Source organism: Lycorma delicatula, chromosome 6 (genome assembly GCF_047948215.1).
Source record: "Lycorma delicatula isolate Av1 chromosome 6, ASM4794821v1, whole genome shotgun sequence".
NCBI lineage: Eukaryota > Metazoa > Arthropoda > Insecta > Hemiptera > Fulgoridae > Lycorma > Lycorma delicatula.
The window spans coordinates 90964515-90988030 of NC_134460.1; the positions used below are offsets into that span (position 1 = coordinate 90964515).

The window sequence follows — 23516 nt, forward strand, 5'->3', positions numbered from 1 at the left end:
AACTAGTTAAAATAATCTGAAATAGCTTTTTTTTATAGGATTTATACTAAAGGACTGAGTATATGATAGATCTAAAGGACAATGATAGATTGACAATCAGTGATAATTGAAAAAAAGTAATTGATATTTTACATAAAAAGGAATATAATACTAAACCCAAACAATGTTTAAAAATACACCAAAATTAAGTCTGTAATATTTTAACACACAAAAACCTTGTCATTGAAAATTTGTTTTATAATTCACTAAACAGAAAAATTATTTTTTTACAGCATATTTAAGTGTGCTCTTTTTGGTACAACTATTTTGAATAACAATTTATTTGAAGAAAACCAGTAGGAATAACAGAAAAGTTACATAAAAAATATCCTGTCTTCCTTGTAATGCAATTTTAATACATCATAACTTCAAGAGATTACAAAATAGTGTTCAAGTGCATTTACAGCAGTTTCATCTATGTGGAGTAATTACACAAAATGTTGGTACTGACATTTTCAATATGATGACAGTTTTAAATTTATTTTTTTTTTCAGTAGAACATGGATGTTTATTAATTTTGTAATGGTGTGTATATGACTTCTTAATTTCAAATAACAATTGGATAGAAAAAGGGTTGTGAAAAAAATAAGACCTTCCATTAAAACAGGCAATATATCTTATATATTTCTTAGAAATGAGTATACTCACTTCATGTAGTTTTAAAACAGAGCACAGTTGCATTTATCAACACAACTGTTTCATTATCTGGGTCTGTTAATCAACTTTGCTCTTTTCTAAGATTACAGCTTAGGTTTTCTGCATAATTAATGAAAATACTTCTTTTTTCACAACCCTTTTCTCATCAAATTGTAAATTAAAATGATAGAACTATGTATTACCAGTTACAGTGGTTTATCTTATCTAGATAAACCTTGTTTTTAAAAATACTTACAGCTTGCTTTATATAATCTTAAAGAAGAAATTTAAAAATGTTGAAATTTCACAAAAAAAAGGCGAATAACAGGGTTATTCTTAAGCATATTTTTTATAATTTCTTAAAATTTTTTTCAAGTCCATCACAAATAAGAATAAACAATAACATAAAACGAAATAACATTTAATACGACTTAAAATGTTATGTTAATTCAGTAATATGAAATATTACTCAATTTTTTCTTTTGAGTAATTTGTTCCTTAAAGTTATAACTTTTTTTTGGGGATAAATACTAATCTAATATAAAGAGAATGTTCAAATATGTATCTAACATAAAATTTTATATGTATAATATAATTTAACAGTACAGAGTAATAATATGACTTAAAAAGATTAATTTCAGTAATATATATGTAAGGAAAGTATATTACTTCTTTAATATGATTGAATTTATTGCAGAAGTTTGATGGGTTGGTGAGTTAAGAGCCTGAAGGTGCAGGAAATAAAAAAAATAAGATATTAATAAACATGTGTGTGGGATGATAATGACTAATTGAATTAGACTAACAAAAAATAGTTTGTAAAAGAGGGGAAAACCATAGTGAATAATAAACTTTGAATGTTGTTTGTTTGGTTTGCAGATAAGCTTTATAATAATGTAATTGGCAATTGTAAAATTTGTGAATAAATAGAATTTACTTTGGTTTACAGAGAAACACTTCAGTTTAATTATTTGTGTTAACCCCAAGAAAAGAATAAAAAAAATTATAAAACACATTTTATATATATGAGGTGCGACAATAAAGTAATGAGACTGATTTTTCTTTGCAAGATGTGGCAACCCTGCAGCTTGCATAGGCACACATTCTTTGACCTTGGTCTATAAGCTACTTCTAGTCCAAGCGGCACATTGATGCAACTGCTCAGTCGTGAGTTGTGCTGTAATAAGTGAACACGTGTTTGTGTCTCTCGTCACAGAAATGAAACTGCAAAATATTGCACAACGGTATGCCATTTCTTTTTGGGTTAAATTAGGTGAAAACGCGACAACAACTTATGGTAAGCTTCAGAAGGCTTTTGGAGAGGAGGTTATGTCAAGAGCTCAAGTTTTTCGGTGGCATAAAATTTTTAGTGAAGGCAGAACGAATGTTGAAGATGAAGACCGCAGTGGACGACCATCAATCTCACGGACAGATGTCAACTTGACCAGGGTGCGTGAAATTGTACGATCTGATCGAAGATTATCCGTGAAAATGATTGCAGAAGAACTCAACATCAATCGAGAAATGGTTCGTCTAATATTAACTGAAGATCTTGGTATGAGAAAGATTTGTGCAAAAATGGTCCCCAAAAATCTCACACAACAACAGCGAGAAACACGGAAAAATGTGGCAGCCGATCTGTTAGAGCAAACGGAAATCAATCCAGATTTGTTGAGCCGTGTTATCACTGGTGATGAAGGTTGGTTTTTTCAATATAATCCAGAGACAAAACGCCAAAGTTCGCAATGGTGCTCAAAGGGATCACCCAGACCAAAAAAAGCTCGCATGCCAAAGTCAAAAGTGAAATGCATGCTTGTGTGCTTCTTCGATTCCAAGGGAATTGTTCATAAAGAGTGGGTGCCTCCTGGACAAACAGTTAACCAATATTTCTACAAAGAAATTTTAGAAAGACTTAGTGAACGAGTTCTTTGTGTCCGTGCCAACATTGCTGATAATTGGATTCTGCATCACGATAATGCGCCATCCCATACTGCTCTGTCAGTACAGCAATTTTTAACCTCAAAACAAATTTCAGTACTACCACAGCCACCTTATTCACCAGATATCGCTCCGTACGACTTTTTTCTATTTCCAAGAGTCAAAATGGCGGTCAAGGGACACCATTTTCAAACAACACAAGATGTCCAAAAAACTGTGACGAGGGTCTTGGAGGATATTACAGAAGATGAGTTCCAGAAATGTTACCATCAATGGCAGAAGCGCTGGAATAAGTGTGTGGAATCAGAGGGGAACTACTTTGAAGGAGACAACACTAAACATGACTAAAACGGTAAGCAACATTTTTTTTCACATCAGTCTCATTACTTTATTGTCGCACCTCGTATATACGAGGTGTGTTCAAAAAGTAACGAAAATTTTTGTTTTTTTGGAAACAATTTTACTTATTTGTCTATATTAATGTTATCCCCTACAAAATAGTCCCCATTAGATATTATACACTTATGCCAGTGCTTTTTCCAATCCCTTAAACATTTCTGGAACTCGATCTTTGTTGTATCTGTTAGAGCTATTCGCTTTTAATCTCATCTGTGCTTGTAAAACGACGGCCCTTTAAGGTTCTCTTTATTTTTGGAAATAGAAAAAAGTCACATGGGGCCATGTCTGGCAAATATGGTGGATGGGGTATCATTACAGTGTTGTTTTTGGCTAAAAATTGAAGAACAAGCAATGAAGTATGAGAAGACGCATTATTGTGGTGCAAAAGCCATGAACTGTTTCACCACAAATTCGGTTGTTTTTTCAGATTGCTTCAAGCAAAGTGCATTGAACTTGTAGGTAATACTCCTTACTCATCGCCTGACTTTGTGGCAAGAATCTATGATGCACTATGCCGTTAAAATCGAAGAACACGGTGAGTATAACCTTCACATTTGACTGTACTTATCAAGTCTTGGTGATCCAGAATGTCTCCACTGGGATGATTGAGCTTTAGTTTCAACATCATATCCATAAATCTATGTTTCATCACCTGTTATGACACGTTTCAGTAGGTCTGCATCATTGTTGACTTCATTTAGCGACTCCTGAGCAACTTCCATTCGCCGCTGTTTTTGTTTGAAATTCAACAATTTTGGAACAAATTTTGCTGTCACACATTTCATACCCAAAACATCTGAAAAAATTTCATGGCATGAGTCAATTGATATCCCAACATCATCAGTGACTTCTCTGATTGTGATTTGACGATCATTCATAATAATTTCTTTTACTTTTTCCATGTTTTCATCAGTTGTTGATGTGGTGGGGCATCTAGGGTGCTAGTCATCTTCAACGTCTTCACAACCTTCTTGGAAACGCTTATATCACTCGTAAACCTTTGCTTTACTTATAGCAGACTCACTAAAAGCAATATTTAACATTTTTAAAACATTGCTACACTTTATTCAGTTCTTATAGCAAAACTTAATACAAATTCTATGATCCATTATTTATACAAATAAAAAATCGCAGATCATACCATAACACGTGTTATCCATTTGATAGCTGACAACAGACTAAACGTCCAATATGGCTAAAAATGTACAGATACTTATTCAGACATGTTTACCAATACAACAATGAAAAAATCTTGAGAATCAGACTGAAATTTTCAACTTTGTGAGGTGTATGGAGATGGAATAATGAGTGAAGGTGGAGTGAGGCAGTGGTACATTCAGTTTAAAAATGGCCACACCAATGTTCATGATGAGGACCACAATGGTTGGTCTAGCCTTGTGACTGATCAACTGACGATAAAATTTGTGAAAATTGCCGCATGACGATTACAGAACTCTCACTTCATTTCCCCAAAATTTCACGAAGTTTATCTGCATGAAATTGTATCAGAGAAGCTTGGTTATCACAAGTTTTGTGCAAGATGGGTGTCAAAAATCTAAGGTGGCAGATTTCTACAGAGAAGGAACTGAAAAGCTTGTGCATCGTTATGATAAGTGCCTCACTTTAAATGGCGACTATGTACAAAAATGGTTTAAGATTGTCCCTTTTAAATGTATATAACAAAATTTCTTTTTTTCATTTGGTTAGTTTTTTATTTCAAAATGTATGTTACTTTCTGGACAGCCCTCGTATATCTTTTTTTTATCAAACATTTACAACCACTGTATGATATAATTATTATACAATAATAATAATAATATTCATAATACTACAACCATATAATACTATTCTGTATTGTACATAGTGGATGTAGGATATTTTTAAATATGACAAGAGTATATACATGCTATAATTTTAAAATTAAAATTTTTAATCTTCATATCTTAATTATGTGTATTTTATAAATTAAATCTGCTATAGAGTTGATGTTCTGAAAGTACTTCAGACAAATAGGTAAATGTTTTTCATTTTAATGAACTGTAACTGGTGATATACATATTATTATTATATTTTATATTAATCCAATCAACCCAAGTACAGAATTAACAAAATAAAATAAAATAGAATGACACCTACCTTATTCCATAATCCAAGCAAGAGCACTTTCGCGAGTTCACATTATCAGTTGCTCTACATAATTTTTCAAATCATTCGTTGCAAATTAAATTAAAATTAAAAACCCTATACTACATGAGATTTAAAATTGTTTTTAAATTTAAAATTGTTTTTTTCAGTTAAATCAATACAGAAATAAAACTAAAATTTTTTTAAATTCAAAAATTTTAAAATTAAAATTAAAAATTACATATATATAAAATTAATTTAAGTCAAAATTAAAATCAATAATAAAAATAAAACAGAAATCCTTGTAGAGTAGCTAGCCAAAGTTATGTCATAACTTTGGCTAGCTATTTTAAAGTTATATACATTTATATATTTTTATATACATATAAAATAAATGTTTATATGTATAAAAATCAGTATTTAAATCTATATAAATACCATAAATGGTATTTAATTATATAAATAAATTATAAAGTTATGACATAACTTTGGCTAGCTAGTCTACATGGATTTCTACTATATTTTTATTATTGATTTTAATTTTGACTTTTAATTTAATTTTATTAATGATTCCATATTTTATATATATGCAATTTTAATTTTAATTTACAATTTAAAATTATTGAATTTAAAAAAAAAATTGTTTTATTTCTGTTTTGATTTAAAAAAGATTTTTTAACAATTTTAAATCTCATGTATAGTAGAGGGTTATTAATTTTAATGTGTAATTTGCAACGAATGATTTGAAAAATTATATAGAGCAACTAATAATGTGAGGTACTTGCGAAAGCGCTCTTGCTTGGATTATGGAATACTTCAATAATAGGTGTCATCCTATTTTATTAATTCTGTACTTGGGTTGATCGGATTAATATAATTTGTATAGTGCAGAGGAATATGATTCCCAAAAGGATCGATTTTAGAAAAATATTATTATATAATATAAATATATTTAATATATATACATTTTTTTTCATTCTATACTTAGATTCTGCAAGGCAAAATTATAAGTGGAAGATACGTTTACAAGAAAGTAACTCCCATCATTTTTTAAATAAAAAAAAAATATCCCTGTATCACTTAATTAGATTTTTCTAATATTGTGACCAATTGCAGGTTTACGTAGAATAGTTAATTCAAAATGTCACATTATAGATTACAAGTTGTAAAAGCACAAAAGGAAGAATATATTAATTAAAAGTTATATGATAATGATTATAAAATTATCGTACTAACTATAACATTAATGGTAAAATAAACTGGGCGAGTTGTATCACTCTATAAAATGATATATCAAACAGCAAGAAGTACCGTAAATAAAGGCATAAAAAGCTTTTTATTTGTATTTGCAATAATCAAGTTAAGTAGTAATTTTCAGGAAGTTATTACCAAAGAATGACCATTCAAACATGTTTTTGCAGTGTTCAGTAAATGGAGCTCACTATTGTCATATATAACATTCTAATAAAATTTACTGTAGAACAACTTTATCAGAGCATAAACTAGTTTCTAATCTAGATGGTAAAGTTTTGTCAAAATAAAAACATTTTAACTACTTGGTATATCAATCTTCATCCTATGTAAATTATTATAGATGTCAGACTTTTTTGCAGATTAAAAATAATAAATCACATTTTCAGCTTTATTGTATCACACAAAATCATATGCTACATATGTTAAGATTCAATTATGGGAAGAAGGGTTTCCTGACTGTACAGTGAAAAAAAAAAAAACATCAAGGATGTGTAATCTATAAAATTCTGAATAATTTTTTTCTGAAAGGTTATGAAATTGATTGACATGGCAATAACACATGTTTCAGAGTGTAAATTTATGGAAAAATCAGAAATTAAAAAAAAATCTATGTCTTTGAAAGGATGCAAACTTCCTTTCCCAACACACAAAGATAAAAAGTTCTTCTTATGATCACAGGTAATACAATAGTAGACAATCATTTACTTAAAAAGTATTGCTAAAGAGATTTCTACAACAGGTAGATCTGCTGCAAAACAAGTTTTACTGAATTTCATGAAAACTAACCTTCAGAGCCAAAAAAAAAAAAAAAATAGGAAGCAGCCAAATATGTTTAGCGGAAAAACATAATTTAGGTAAAATTACATATAAAAGATACAATATTTTTCATCTGTTTCCATTACTGTGTTTTCAATTTTCAAAAATTCATTAATAGTTTTCAATTTTCTATTTTCATAATATAAAAAATTAATTCTTAAGAATATCTCAGAAATTAGTATTTAGGAGTTTTATTTGATTTGATTTTCAATAAAGTGACCATTCAAAAAATAATAATGCTATTTTAACTCTTTCTGCACAGAATAATGTGTTTAAATATGCCTATTACAAGTGTACAACATCATAATCTCAGTTCACTTATCTGTTAACATTTCCCATAATTATAAATATGTACTCTTTTTAAGAAATATATAAATTCAGAGAACAATTAATAACTAGGATAATGATGATAAGTTGGAGAATGTGAAGTTCTGGTTGTTGAAAGATATGGTGATTGTGATAATGGATAATTCTGATAACCAGGAGGTGGTGAAATAACACGGATCGGTTCAATAATAGATTGATTTGTAGGAGGTGGTATTGTAAGATGATTATTACGAGGTAATGATAAATCAACGCTGTGAGTTAAATTAACAACTCTAAGCACATCAGAGTGAGCGTATGTTGTACGTTGATCATATACTGTATGCGGATACCGGTGTGAAGTCATTGAAACAAAACTTGAATGATGATATATACTTGAACGAGACATATCAAGACCTTCTAAAGATGATTCAATAAAATTATTTCCATGATCTTCAATATTATGATCATATTTATATGAAGATGATGTAGATGATAAATCTAATTGTAAAGATTTATTTTTTAACCCCAAACTTAGATTTTGTACACCTTCACCATCATCACTTGAACAATCTATATCTAATCTTCTATGGTGTAAATCATATCTATTATCATCTGGATGTAAATGGAATGTATCTATTTGTGCAGCTGTAGGTGAAAGACGAAGCTCATAATGAGGTGTTCTTTCTGGAAAAATAACACCATAACCAGGATGGCGTGGCGTTGGTGAAATAGTTGATGGATAAACTGTTGAGTCTAATGGAGGATGTACAGATAAATGACTGGATGGATTAATATCTTGGATTGTATGTATCGGATAGTCAGGAGGATTAGGTGTAATCGGTTTCATAATATCTCTATCAGGAGACAAATGATTTGGATTATTTTGCATAATAGGATATAAACTGTCAGATGCTGATACCTTACTAATACGAACAGGTGAAGGCAATTTTACTGGATTACAAGACATTTCAATATCTCTTTCAGCTGCATCTAACGCTGCTTCAACTAAAAGACTTGCATTAGAAGATTCAGGTTTACAATGCCGAAATATCATTGATACCGGTTCATTATTTCTGAAGTTACCTCCATTTTCTTTAGGATCATCACTGAATTCAAATAAATCATTTGAACGTTCTTCTCCCATCCATTTTTTACTCGCTTTACTTGCTATTAATTTATTATTATTACTATTATCAATATTATCACTAAAACCTAATTTTAAATTATGATTATTTATATCTTCTGTTAATGCCACAGGGGTAACCAAAGAATTATAATTCATTCTTTCTTCTGCTGTAATAATTTCATCTGCATCATTCCTTGCATTACCTAATGAAAAATAAATCAAAGTTAAAATCGCATTATATCAAATAAAAATTTAATAACAATCACAATCATGAACTTATTTATGAATATTTATAAAATTCTTTCAAGTGTAAAAACAGATGTACTGTATAAAATGGATGATAGTGAAATGCATTTGGTAGGACAATAAGGCAATGCACACACAGGATTGAGTTCTACACTATTTTGCAGCTCAGAGTAGTTTCAAAAGAGATGTAGCATCATTGTACATTAATTATTTAAGCCTTGAAGAAAAACAGTAATTCTGTTATTTGTAATTGCTCATTTCAGCATTTATCACTGTGGAACCACACCTGCCAAACACAATTAGTCTACAGGCCAGAAATTCAGGTCATATCCTTTGCACAGAATACAAAACCTCTTGGTTAGAATCATTCATTCTTGGTTAGAATCAGTAACTAGAGTAATATTGAAAATATTAAGGCAACTGTCTTGCATTTACTGAGAAAACTAGTAGCTTTTCTTGATAATACAGAAAATTATCATTCATTCACATAAGGTTCTACATTTTTAATCCAAGTTGACAATTGTGCAGGAGTAAAGGCTTGGGGAAAGATATTACTAGAAAGGATTTTTACAGGCAATTTTTTAGGTCATTTACCAGGAAACTCTAATGGTGATTATGCTCATGACAAATGAAGCACATGTTGAATTATTAGGTACCATCAACAAACAAAATTTTCGCTACTTGCTGTTAATGAAAGTACTTTTCTATGCAGTGAGCAACAATGTGTTCAGAGTGGTGTATAGTGGCAGTACTGGTGAAATCACTAATCCAGGACAAGAAAATAAAAAAATCTTAAATTTTATCTACCATTAAAAAATGCTAAGTGAACTAGAAGAACAAGTTCATTTATACAAACAAAAATTACTAAATCAAGAGCAAGTGGAAGGTTGTTAAAATAGAAAAAAAACATTTATTTTACCTGTATTGCTAGCTGAACTGGAATAGTTACTATCAACACTGCTAGGACGTATTTCACCTGCATAAGCATCAAATGTATAAGCAACAGAACGTTCAATTCTAGGCATTCTGTTATCAGTAAAGCCATGGACCTTTTTATAATGAAATTGTAGGCACTGTTTTGTTGTAAATGCTGCAGTACAACCTTCTTGTTGACACCTGAAATCAGAAGAATAAAATTTTGATATTATATTACCAAAGAAGAAATAAAACATTTGCATATTTTGAAATGGGATCACTCACTAGTTATACTCCTTAGTTATATAAATTAATAAAACAAACTGAAAAAGTAAAAATAGAAAAATAAGATTGTCTTTAAAAATGCATTAGAAATAAAGATGTAATAATACCCATAAATTTGACTTCAAAATATTAAAATTTAAAAAAATAATTTTATTGTTTACATTAATTATTATTTCTTTATTAAAATTTCTTTTTTTAAAAAAATGTAAAGGTGGCTAAGCCTTCAAAAAAACTCCCAACAATAAGAAAATATGCTATTTAAAAAAAAATCTTTGTAAATGTTATGAAAAACTCATTACATCACCAGAACTATCAACAGAAAAAACCCGGGTTTACAGTGCCGAAATATCATTGATACTGGTTCATTATTTTCTTTAGGATCGATCACTAAATTCAAATAAATTATTTGAATGTTCTTCTCCCATTTTTTACTCACTTTAATTGCTATTAATTTTATTATTATCAATATTATCACTAAAATCTAATTTTAAATTATGATTATTTATATTTTCTTTTGTTGCCACAGGGGTAACTAAAGAATTATAATTCATTATTTCATCTGCTGTAATAATTTCATCTGCATCATTCCTTCAAAAATAAAAATGGAATTTCCGAAGTTAATAAATTAGATTGTATGTAAGCTTTAAAAAAATAAAATAAACATAATAATCAAACTGAGAGCTGCCTACTTTTTTGAAATCTATTCAAGATAATGGAGTAAACATAACTATTTGTATTTGTATTTTAATAAGTATATTAAACAAGTCCTAGGAAAGATAATAAACTGCATGCTTCAACCTGAAAAAAATGATAATTTAAAATTTTGTACAAAATACTTCCAGTATTACATCTGAGCAGAGAAAAGTGATTTTTTTTTCAGTTTTGGTTTTATCTTTGTTTAACAAATCTAGAAATAAAACTACATGTAAAGCCTAACTGAAATCAACAATTTCAATGGAAAAAATAGATCCATTAAAAAACAATTGAAATTCTTTTTGGATAATACTATAAATATTAAAAAATAAATTCTTTTGAAAGATATAAACTGAAGATGAAGTTCAATATCAACTAAAGTGTCTCAGGAAAAGAAATAAACAGAGTTCCAGACTATTGAAGAGTTAAAAGCTTATTGAAATTTAAGATAAATACAACATAGAGGGAAGTGAATGAATTCTTCCTCCCCAATTATCGACATATGGCAGTCATTTTTAAAGAAAAACTGGACCAAAGAAATTAGTCATATTTGTACATTTTATTCTTCTCTTTTTCTACATAAAACAAAAATTAAATTATGTTAAGTGCAGCAGTAAATTTTATTGTTTTGACCATCATGGATCTACAGGACATTGGAGTCCTGTACAAGAAGATTAAAAGGAACATTACAGGACTTCCAGATCCTGAATGCATCTGGCTGAGGTAGTTGTGGCGATGGCAATGGTGTTGCCGGACAAGGTTCTGTCAGTGTTTAACAAGGCTCTGTTGGATGGGGTGCTCCTGTTAAGTTGGAAGACCAGAAGTTTGGTGCTGCTAGGGAAGAGTGGAAGGGGAGCAGATCCCACTGGTTACAGGCCCGTGTGCCTTCTTAGTAGTGAAGCTAAGCTCTTTGAGCAGTTGGTGGCGGATCGGCTGAACCAGAATATAGTAGGTGGCGAGGGGCTCAGCGAATTTAAGTTTGGTTTTCGCAAGGGGCACATCACGGAGTGATGAGGCGGCTAGTGGATCCCGGCAGTAGTCCTGCTGGATGTGACAAATGGGTTCAACTCATTGCTATTCAGGTGGGTTCTCCAGGAGCTTAAGAGGGGGTGTGAGCCTGTATCTAGTATGTTTGGTGCAAGACTATTTTGCTGGGAGAACCATAGATCAGTCATTGGGACATTACTTTGGGGTGTTGCATATGATGGGCTTCTTAGACTGATACCCTCTCTTCCCAGAGAGAGTATCTCCCACTGCATTTGCCGACGATCGATCCCTGGTCATCACAACTAGATTGGAGGAGGAGATTATGGCCAGGGGGGACACAGCAATTCAGATGGTACATGCATGGTTGTTGGAGAGGCATCTCCGTCTTGCTGGTGAGAAATCCAGCTGATTATGTTGGGAAGGCAGTGACTTCGGCAGATAAGGCTCACAGTAGAAGGCGCTGAGATTTTCCCTGCGCCTGAAGTGAAGTACCTCGGAATCTGGCTTGACGATAAGCGATCGTTTCATCCCCACATCATTGAGGCCATTACTAAAGGAGCCAAGACTGTGTCTGCAGTGACAATATTAATGGCTAGGATAGGCAGACTGAGCTCATCCATGACGAGAGTATGGGGTCAATAGCGAGATCCGTGATCCTGTACACAGCCCCAGCCTAGAGTAGAGCCCTTTCAAAACAAGTGGTGTGGATTGGCTGCTCACCTTTCAAAGGCCGTTGGCATTAGGAGTGGCTCAGGTGTACAGGACAGTTTCAACGGAGGTGGTACTGGTCATAGTGGCCATGCCACTGTTGGATCTCGTAGCAGAGGTGGTGGTGGCAAGGTTGTTCGGGGTGTTGAAGAGTCAGACAAGGAGGGAAACACTAGGGAAGTGGCAGGCGAGATGGGTTGCAGCGCAGAAGGGGGCCTGGACAAGGAGGCTCATCCCACAGATACAACCATGGCTGGCAAGAGGGCTCGAGGAACTTTCCTATGAACTGACCCAGTTTATGTGTGGCCATGGTTGTTTTAACAAGTAAATATCTGTAAAACAGGAAGAGGAGGAGGTCACATGAATGCCTCTACTGTGGAGATTGCGATATGGTGGAGATTTATGGAGATATTGTGATAGATGGGCCGCAGTGAGGAGAGAGGTTAATACTGTTATTGGGTGCGTTACTAGCGATAATATTTTCGAGGCAAAAGGTTGTTTTTGTTCCTTTTTTGTCATTCTACCAAGTGATGTCATCTGGGAAGACTATGTCTGACCTCTGTGAATTTTTTTGTGAAAAAAGTTTCACTTGCTTCTTTTTTTTTTGTCATGGTGGACTTTAATGTACAGTGCATGGCTGGGAAGATGAAATGTCGATTGATGACCAGTCTTATTCTGGATGTTTTTTAACTTCCTTAACGAACAAAAATGTCAAAAAAAATTTTCAAAATTGAGCTGAAGATTGATGACAAACCAGTGAAGATACTGAGAAGTTGTTTAGAGTAACTTGGAGATCTGTTCAGTGAATTTTATTGGAAGATTTTGGGAAGACAAGAGTTGACTGCAAAGTTTGTGCTGCGGCTCCTGATTGCTCAGTAAAAAACAAGTCACTTAAAAGCATGCAGTGCTTTGAAAGAACAGTCCCAAACAGATTTCTTTTCCAAGATCATTACTGGTGACAATCATGGTGCGACTGTTATGAGCCCAAAAACAAACAATAATAGAGCCTATGGAAGACTATAATGTCGCCTTGCCCAAAAATAGCTCCCAAGTGAAGTCAAACATAAAGACAATGCTCATTTGTTTTTTCAATATGGTGGTGCATTTAGAATTCGTTCCACACCAGGTCAGATTGTTAATCAGAGTTTCTAATTGGAGGTTCTGAGAAAATTCTTAACATTTTGCTACAAAAAAAGGCATGATTTGTCGCAGAAGGGTAACTGGTTTTTCCACCAACAATGCACCTGCTCACACAGCTCTCTTGGTGCGCCAATTTTTAACAAAAAAATTAGCATGACTCCCTTGCCCCATCCCTCTTATTTACTTGATTTAGCTCTGCGTGAGATCTACTGGGCACACAAAATTCACAACAGATGAATTTAAAAAATGTTTTAAACAATGGAATAAAAGATTGAACAAATGTATTAGCTATGATGAAGAATATTTTGAAGGGGATTAAAGGTTTTTTGTAAAAAAAAAGTATATACATAAAACAAAAGAAATTCTAGTTATTTTTGAGTATATTCAAAAAATATTTCAGTCTGTTATCAAATATATTACATATTTATGATACTACAAACATTTAACATAGAAAAACAAAACTAAACTATAAAAAATATTTAAAAATTCAGATTTATATTTATTATATAAATTTTTAATTATAAATATCAAGTAATTTAAAAGATTACAGCAATAAAAAACATTAATCTACAAAATAAAAAAAAACATATGTCTACATTCCTATATATAGCTTATTAACTAAATAATAAAACAAAAACTAAGACAAATGTGAAGATATCATTTGGAAAATTATTCTATAACATTACTAATTATAACAATATGTCCATGTAATATACATTGGACAACATAACTTAAAAAATAATAATAATCTTAATTACTAATGTTACATTTAATTTGATTAAATAATGATGTTTTATACCTAAGAAAGGATTTTTAAACAAAAAGTAAAAGTTCGTTGAAGGAAATTTTTATTTTTTTATAGTCTGTTTTTTGTTAAATATTATTAAGTTATAAGGATTGTAATAAACACAGTCTCAAATCAATCTGAATTACACAAAACAGTACAGTACTAAAGGTCATATTAAAAATCATTTTCAATATGAAAAAAAATAAAAATGTATGGATATTAATTTTTAAAAAAATTATTTGATAAGAAACATAAATACACTAACTTGCTTTTATTAAAAGTGTATTCAAATCATAGAAAAAGTGTATTAAATGTGACAATTGTAACGATTATAGCTGATCTGACAAGCCACTTCTACAAATGAGTCATGGCCATTTTCAACAGAATCCCATGTTAGGTACACAAGAGAAAGAGAGGAGTGAATTACTTTTCCATTGTATTCTTCACTGAGCTTAATAAATGTTGCCAAGTATTATCAAAGAATGGATATCAAAATGGCAGAAGACATTCAGCCCTAAAAGAGCAATCTTCATTCTGTTCACTACTGGAACTGACAGTACAGTGTCATTTATTACATTACAAGAAAACAATTCTGGCCGATGGCTCTTAACCTAGGTACTTTATACAGACTAGGCAGATAGCAAAAAGCAATAAGTTAATTTGCCCCTTTTTGTTGTGAAGCAATGTTTCTTGTATAATGTTTCTCAATTTCGCATGGGATCCTAGAAAAAAATACCTACTGAAAAAATGTGCAAAACAAGATTTTGAAAGTGTTACTATAAATACATATCTAAAACATTTATTTTAATTGCCATTGCTTATGTGCAGTTGTAGTTTATAGGTATAGAATTCTGAATATCTGTACAATTAGTGGTAATTCAAAGTTCACACAGTGCAGCACGTGACAGCAGGGTTGCACACTAGTTTAATAAAACTAGTATTTATTTGAAAACTAAATGTATTGTAAAACTGAGAAAAATACATTAAATATAGATCTATAACTGATACATAGGTGCACAGTAGGACAGTAACAAGCAGAGCCATTTTACAGGAGTTTTTTTTGTAGAATCTGAGGATGCCAAATAATATTTGGTACCTTTTTTTTTTACATGTCAGTACATTTTTTTTTTTAGTTATTGGAACAGGATGGCTGTTCCAAAAATGAGAGACAAAATGTTGGTAATTATAGAATTATTAAATATCATATAACAGAAGGAAGATTATTGATGAATTTGAATGACTAAGAAAAAAAACTGTTGTATAACCTTAAAACCAAAAAAGGACAAAAAATCATATAAGATTGAAGTAAATCAAATTTATTATTTATAGACAATTAAAATAAAGAGAAATAAAGTATAGTTTTGTGTATAGTGTGCATGATGTATGTTATCAAATTGCAACATTACCACAAGTAAACTCATAAACATTTTAAATAAATTATTAAAATACTGCTAGGTATGATTTATAAATATTGATTTACAAGTTATTACTGAAATTTATTAATTAAGGAAGCAAGTAAAATATACATCATGGATTAATAATAAATTTATGACTCAAATTTTATGACTGAAATCTTAAATTTAACTTCAAATTTTATGAAATGTTTTTTCAAAATTCCTTTTTAAAATTTGTTTTATCTGTTGAATTCCTTGGAAGTAGATAGCATCTGTAGGTTATATCTACATTAATGTAATTTTTAAAGAATAAAAGTAATTTAACACTTACTTAAAAGGTTTTATTCCAGAATGAGTTAACATATGTATTTTAAGATTAGATTTGTTTTGAAACATCTTTCCACATTTTTCACAAGTACAGGAGCCAAGCATAGCTTTATGATGTACTTCTTTAATATGACGTTGAAGTGCTGCTCTAGAACCTAATACTTTCATACAACGTTTACATTGGAACTCTCTTAAAACTTCAGATATCTCTGTAAATGTAATAATAATAATAATAATAATAATAATGCTATTTAAAAATCATGACTTAACTTTAAGGTATTATACAATTAAACAAGAAAAGACTACAATATGATCCAATTTAATTAATAGACAGGAATGGAACATTTTAAATTGTACTCCTATATTGTTGGATTTTTATGGTAATAATGCTATTTTATTTTTAAAAAAATTCAATTTACAAAGCACATAAAGTTTAATACTACTATCCCTATTTAATACTACTACTACTATTTAATACTACTATCCTTATTATTAGTACATTTTGTTATTATTATTATTTATATTTATTATTTTAAACTTAATATTTCAATGGATCTTAATAAATTTATTTTTAAAAAGGTTATTTATTATCTTTATTATTCATTTTTTAACTGTATCAACGTGTAACTGATTTTGTATTTTTGGTGGACAATGAAATGACATATGATGGACCAGAAATATTGTTTGGCTAATTCAAGATTTTAATCCAATGAAACTGGAAATTTCTGAGTCCATAAAAGGTTTTTATATAGATTATACTTTTTTATAATAGATACTATACATGCACTATAAAATATATTGTATATATCTTCATTCACACTCTTATCCTTTATTTATCTATTGATTTTACATATGGAACTATTTTTGATCTCAAATGCTTTGACAGTTTACTTAGAATGTCATTAAATTTTAAATTATACTTTTGCATAGTATTTTATTTTTAATAAAAGAATAAAACTAATCTGTAGCATAAATTTAAAACAAAATTTTAAAACATTTGGTTTCAATTTTTGTCTTTGTTAATACAAATAGCAGTATGTATTTGTCTTCTTTGGGAACCAATTAAATGTCACATTAAAATAAAACAAAGGATTTTAATTAAATTATAAACCTATAAATAATTAATAATATTATTATTATATTATATAAACAACTCATGAAGAAAATAACAAAATTTCAGGATATGTTCTACTGGTGAAAATAAAGAAGTACAATTTAATTTAAAACAGTTAGGATATATGAGCTCTCTGTTAGAGATGGGAAAAGTTGCTTAATGTAATATAAGTAACACTATCCGACTTTTCTGAATTTTGAATTAATTGCATTCCTTCCAAACAGAAGGAAACTTTTCTGTCTATTTTAAAAGAAGTTATTTTTTCTCAATCCTTTTTCTAGTCTGTTGTAAATATTAACTATGAAAGTATGTATTTATTCAGAGTATTAAAATATGTGGCTAATGCAAAAAATATCTATCTTTATTAACAGCCATGGTAGCAATTTAAAAAAAAGAATTGGCTGCGAAATTGAAACTTATCTTTAAAAATAAATCAAAAGATAAATTTCTGTTAATAAATATAATTAAAAACTAAACTTTTTTTAATATTCTCTTAAAAATTAGAAAAAGAATACTAAGCTTGTACAACTGAGAACATAAAATCTTTACTGCTTAACAGATAACACAAAAAAGTTTTTCATGTACAATTTTCTCTAATTTTGATAAGTTGTAATGCGGTTTAAAACTCAAGTGGTTCATATACACCTTTTCAAAAACCAACTTTCCTTTTGTAATACATACTATGAATCAGAACGTAGTGGCTGCAGCAGCCATGGTACAATTATAATAAAACTCACATGTATAACTATAGCAGATATTAAAATTTAATCAAAACACAATTCTTACCACTGTGCATTCTTTTAATATGTATTTTTAATTTTTGAGGTTGGCAAAATTTTCGACCACAATAATCACAAAGAGGTCTAGTTCGATGAGGATTAGCAGCACATCCATATGTCCTGTGCATTTCTAAATAATTAAGTCTCAGAAAGAACTAAAAGAAAAAACAAAGATTTAATGACATAAATGTAATTAGCTTTACTGCAAAAGAAAATGAAGATTGTGAATACTAATTACTTATAGTGTAGCAAGTAAACTAATTTCAGTGTTATTCAAATAATAATGAGATGTACTTATAATTAAAAAAAAAAAATCAACTACATGTTCACACAGTAAAAGTTCACAATCACCATTTCATTAAAGATGATTCAAGGTGATATTATCCCCAAACTGGTGAAAAATTTTATACATGAATAAATAATGTTCATGTAATAGTATGAGCATTATGTGACCAAAAGTCATGTCAGTATTTAAAAAATTATTTTTACCCAGTATCTAACAAAATAGGGGTTGACAAAAATAATAATGAAATTAGATAGATCTCTTCTGTATGCTACGTGAGTCACCATTTAAGATGAGTTTAATATTTACATAAATAAACTCTTAAATAATTTATTATGTTTTTTGAATTGCTTTCACATCAAGTTAAAATCTGACGAGGCTACAAAATTCCCCAAATTATCAAAAAAATGGATAACATAATTAAAAGTTCTAACTTTACTTTGATGACTTAAATAAATATTCTTCTAATCTGGGTATGTTTGACCAAAGGTTGATGTTTATTATATTAATAAATTTAAATAAAAATATGAATTGGTGAACCACCAGATTGTATTAGAAGATGTTTTAAATTTACATCATTCCAGTAATGGCAGTGGAGTTGTGTTGTTATTATAAATTTTCTGGTTATTAGTGTGTTTTCTAAATTTTTAAGTTTTTGTTATGTATTTATTCATATTTGTTATTTGTCTGATACAATTATACAGGATGGCCGGAAGTCAGCGTAGCCCTAAAGTTAATGAAAAATATGAGTTACGATATGTGTTCAGAACATACAGTATTTTTGTTGGGGTTGGTTGACAACAGTTTTTTACAACGTCACACACTCTGAGTAAAAGACAGTTGTTCTAAAATGGCTGACATGAGTAGTTACAGCATTGAGGAGCAGTTAGTGACAAGTGAATGGGTTCATGAATGACAACATATGAATCAAACACTGAAGTTAATTAGTGATATGTTTCGGCAACGCTTTAATAAGCAGCCACCACGAAAAGTAACAATGTTGGCTTCAGAAAAACATGAATTTGAATTAGAAGGGCTGTGGAAAGGACAAAAGTTAAACCACAGTTAGAAACATGTGCTGCTGTTGCAGTTTCCATTAAACAATCTCATATGAAATCAACTCGTAAACGATCAGCTGAACTTCATATACTGCAGATGACAATGCAATACCATATGAAAAAAACTTGAAAGTTAGGCCTCTTCTTCTGATGTTCATCAATAAATTGTCAGATGCAGACATGGAATGTTGCGCTGCATCTTGCCCAGCTTTATTAGAAAAGTTCCCTGCTGTAGTGCACCGTGGAAAGGTGCTTTTTACTGATGAATGTGCAATTTATCGCAATTCGCATGCCAGAAATGTGTTATTTTGAGGGAATGGAAATTGTTATTACATGACAGAGTTGACGAACTTAAGACGAACCAGTGAATACACAAACTTATTTTGAGATGTTGGAGGCATGGTTAATACCAGAGTTTCATGAGAAGGATCTCATGGAATGAGTATATGTGCAGCAGAATGGAGTACCTGCACATTTTGCTCTATCAGTCTGCGCATTCTTGATGAAAAATTTCCAGGACAATGGACTGGCCATGGTACTCCAGCCTCACCAGCTCTGTTATCATGACCACCACAAAATCCTGATCTCATCACATCAGACAATTCATTATATGGAATTATCAAGGCATATGTATCTCCATGTTGCTACACCACAAATGAAGAATTACATGATGCTGTGAAGGACACCTTCTGTAATGTTACATCAAAAATGCTCCATCGCATGTCACAGAAGACATGGCAAGGTATAGAACTGTGTATGCAACATGAGGGTGAACACACAGACCCACTGGATCATTAAAATTAATACTACGTATCAAGTGAGTAAATAAAATAATTCATTATTATATCACATTTTTCAATTATAAATTTTTAGTTCTAACTTTAGGGGGTACAGTGACTTCCTGGCCACTCTGTAGAATTGTGTACTGATTGATGATGCAGGATCCTGCAAAAGTCAACTACTAGCATTAGTTTTTTTAGGTTTTTCTGTTACAGTGTATGGTGGTTAAATTGTTATTTTTTGGATATAGACATTGACAGATTTTTTAAATATCTTTTTTGGTTCTAACAAATTTTTTCTATACTTCATACTTTCATAGAACCAAAGAGTAGAAAGGAAAAGATACGATAAGGTGGATCAGTGAGGAATAAAAAATCATCCACAATAAATAAAAAATTCACACAACTTTTTAAAAGACAAACAATGTTTACTCTTCATAAAGAATGCTTTCCATAAATAAATAAAAAAATAATAAATTACCATACGATTATCAGATTAGTAAAAAAAAACAATAGCTAATAATTTGCACAAAAATACTCTATTCAAAATAAATCCACAGGTGAATTCAGAAATTGGTATATATAAGATGGCATTGCTGATCATTACCTTCACTACTTTTTAAATGTAACAGATACTATTAATTCAAATAATAAACAATTCTGAATATCAGTCTTTCTAAAGCATAAAGAATACTGCCACGGTAATTCAAAACTGTGGTAACATGGTTAAGATAAATAAAATTAAACATTATAGATTAATAACTTGTAATCACTTTTATTTAAGTCTCAAAATGAATAAATAAACTGACAAATTATATTAAATTCTATTAACATAAACAACCTAATACAGAATATTGAGATAAGACATCTTACCTTAATTTTATCATGCTAGTATGTTCGCAGGATTTCATATCCTGTCATGATTGAATTATTTAATTACACTGCATATTAAATATAGATATTAAAACCTCAAAATTCTGAGCTATATTCTGTTCAGTTAGCTTATAGAATTCAAGCATACAAATTGTGCATATCGTCATATGCACAATTTGTTTACTTGAATAGTTTAAGTGGCCAATTCACAAGCATCTCTCGTGAATCCTGATGCATATAAAAGAAACTACACAACGTCAGTATTCAGTAACCACCCGCTATTATATTTTTAATTATATATATTTTAAATTTAAATAAATTAAGACATTTTATTTGAGTTTTTAAGAGTAATGAAATTGTCAATTGTCCACAAACAGTAAAATTTCACTAATATCTTAGATAAAATTTCTAAGATAATAAACAAATAATAAATTCAATTCAGTTTTCGTCATCTGATTGTGAGAAATCCATAGTGCTGTCAATATTAAGATATACAATGGGAGCCTCAATTTTCTTTTCTGTTATAATATCAAATTCCTAATAATTTGGTTGAACAGTATCTATTACATGTTTTAGAAAGTTTTTCCATTCCTGCTGGTCTGTTTTATCGATCACTTTTAAGCATAAATTTTTAACATCAGATATTTTAAATACAATATTTTCTGATGATATATAACTTTTGATTTGTTCCCAAATTAACTCAATTGGGTTGAGTACACAATGATAGGAAAGTAACCAAAGCAAGGTTTTGACATTGAATTTGTTAAGTCATCAATTTTATATACATTAAAATTACTTTTAATAAGTGAAACCCTTTAGAATAATTGGACCTTAAGTTCATCCTCTTCTAAAATCACTCCTTTTGAACTAAGCCACAATTTGGTATCATTCTTTTTCTAAGACACGGCTGGAATTTTTTCCTTTTTAAATGAATATAAGGGTATTGTCTAAGACAATAACTGAATTATCTTCCAGAAAAGGTAACACATCGTTAAATCATTTCTCAATAAATAAAATATGTGTACTTTTTATGAAATTCACGTTTTTATTAAAATCATCAACTTTTTCTTAAATTGATTTGTGTAGTTGTTTTTTTTTTTAGGAAACCGTAATTCATTAGTAAATTCATACTCGCGAATCACACGGTACAACAATGCAGCACCACAACTTCACTTATGTTAGCACTTTATTAATGATCTCTGAAATCAATGCTGTTGGATTACTCACTCTGCAATTCACATTTATAAACATTTAAAATGATGTTTTTTCAGCACGACTTAAGGGCTTTTTTCGCACGAGATATCAGTAATTGTGTTCTATTATCAGCTGAATTGATATCAGAGATGGTGTCAAAATTGATATAACTCAAGTTGTACAGACACAAATGTAGGAATAACTCACATTCCAATAAGCTTAAAAAAATTGCATTATATTAACTTTAAATAACATTAGAGTAAATAAATAATTAACAGAAACACAAAAATTGAACATGAGAACAAACGAGTGATCACATGAAAATATCAAGGGATTTAATAGAACTGAGAAGGCATAATATTACATAAACCTTTGATTACATTGACAACTAATACAGTGATTTACATATGAGTAATTATTATAGTGTTGTGTATAGATATACCTACGTTAAAAATCAGCACTGATGCAAGGGACGTGATTCAGCAGATCATGATGAACTCACTCACACAAAGGCAATGTTTGTTTGTTCTTAACTCTATAAGCTATTTGAATAAAGTATATAATGTTTATGTTAAGAGAATTTAAAATATAATATAACAGTACAGAGGAATAATATGAATCCTAAAAAGATTAATTTCAATAAAGTAAATCATATTACAAGTAACAATCTAAGAAAATTTAAATGAGTTTCTGATGGAGAAACAATTTTTCAGTGCCTTGATTATCTGAATAAGACTACATTGCAGTAGGAGATTTGAAGCCAGCTCCTAATTACATGTAATATTAAGTACTTTCTTTATTTGAATGTTATTTTATTCTTATTATTGTTAATTGGTAATTTAATAATATTGAGTAAAACTGTAATCTGTTCTAACAGTTCATATGGTAAAAATTGATTTTATGGAAAAATTTAAAAATAAATAAATAAACTATACGAACATGACTTATAGAGAATGGTTTACAGAAGGCTGAACTTACTGCTACTAGTCATTTGAAATTTAAATGTTACCAATAAAAAGACATGATACTGATACTTTGAAGATTGTTTCTATTATGATATAAGTGATAGAATTCTTCAGCCTTAGGATCAGTTAATCTATCATCAATTCATGGGCATCAAATGATTGTTAGACAGAAGATGAAACAAAATATAATTTTATGGATATACTTTATCTAACTTATTCACAATATTGTTAGAATACATCTGATCCTCAGAAGAACTGGTACATCATTTAACTTATGATATACCCTAATCATAGGGTACAGAGTACACTCTTACTCTATACTATGTACGCTATGATATAGTCTTAATAAAT

The 23516-nt window shown here is 29.9% G+C and overlaps 1 protein-coding gene across 1 annotated transcript in view; it reads right to left on the minus strand.

The window, feature by feature from the left end:
* Positions 1 to 7594: 7594 nt before the first annotated feature.
* Positions 7595 to 23516, minus strand: part of LOC142326900 (uncharacterized) — a 38087-nt gene continuing 22165 nt past the window's right edge. Inside the window, exons 7-10 of the mRNA XM_075369632.1 lie at positions 18021 to 18168; positions 16125 to 16329; positions 9804 to 10000; positions 7595 to 8679 (exon numbers count right to left, since the gene is read on the minus strand). Of these exons, the coding sequence (XP_075225747.1) occupies positions 7595 to 8679; positions 9804 to 10000; positions 16125 to 16329; positions 18021 to 18168 (1635 nt within the window). The remainder of the gene's footprint in view (positions 8680 to 9803; positions 10001 to 16124; positions 16330 to 18020; positions 18169 to 23516) is intronic.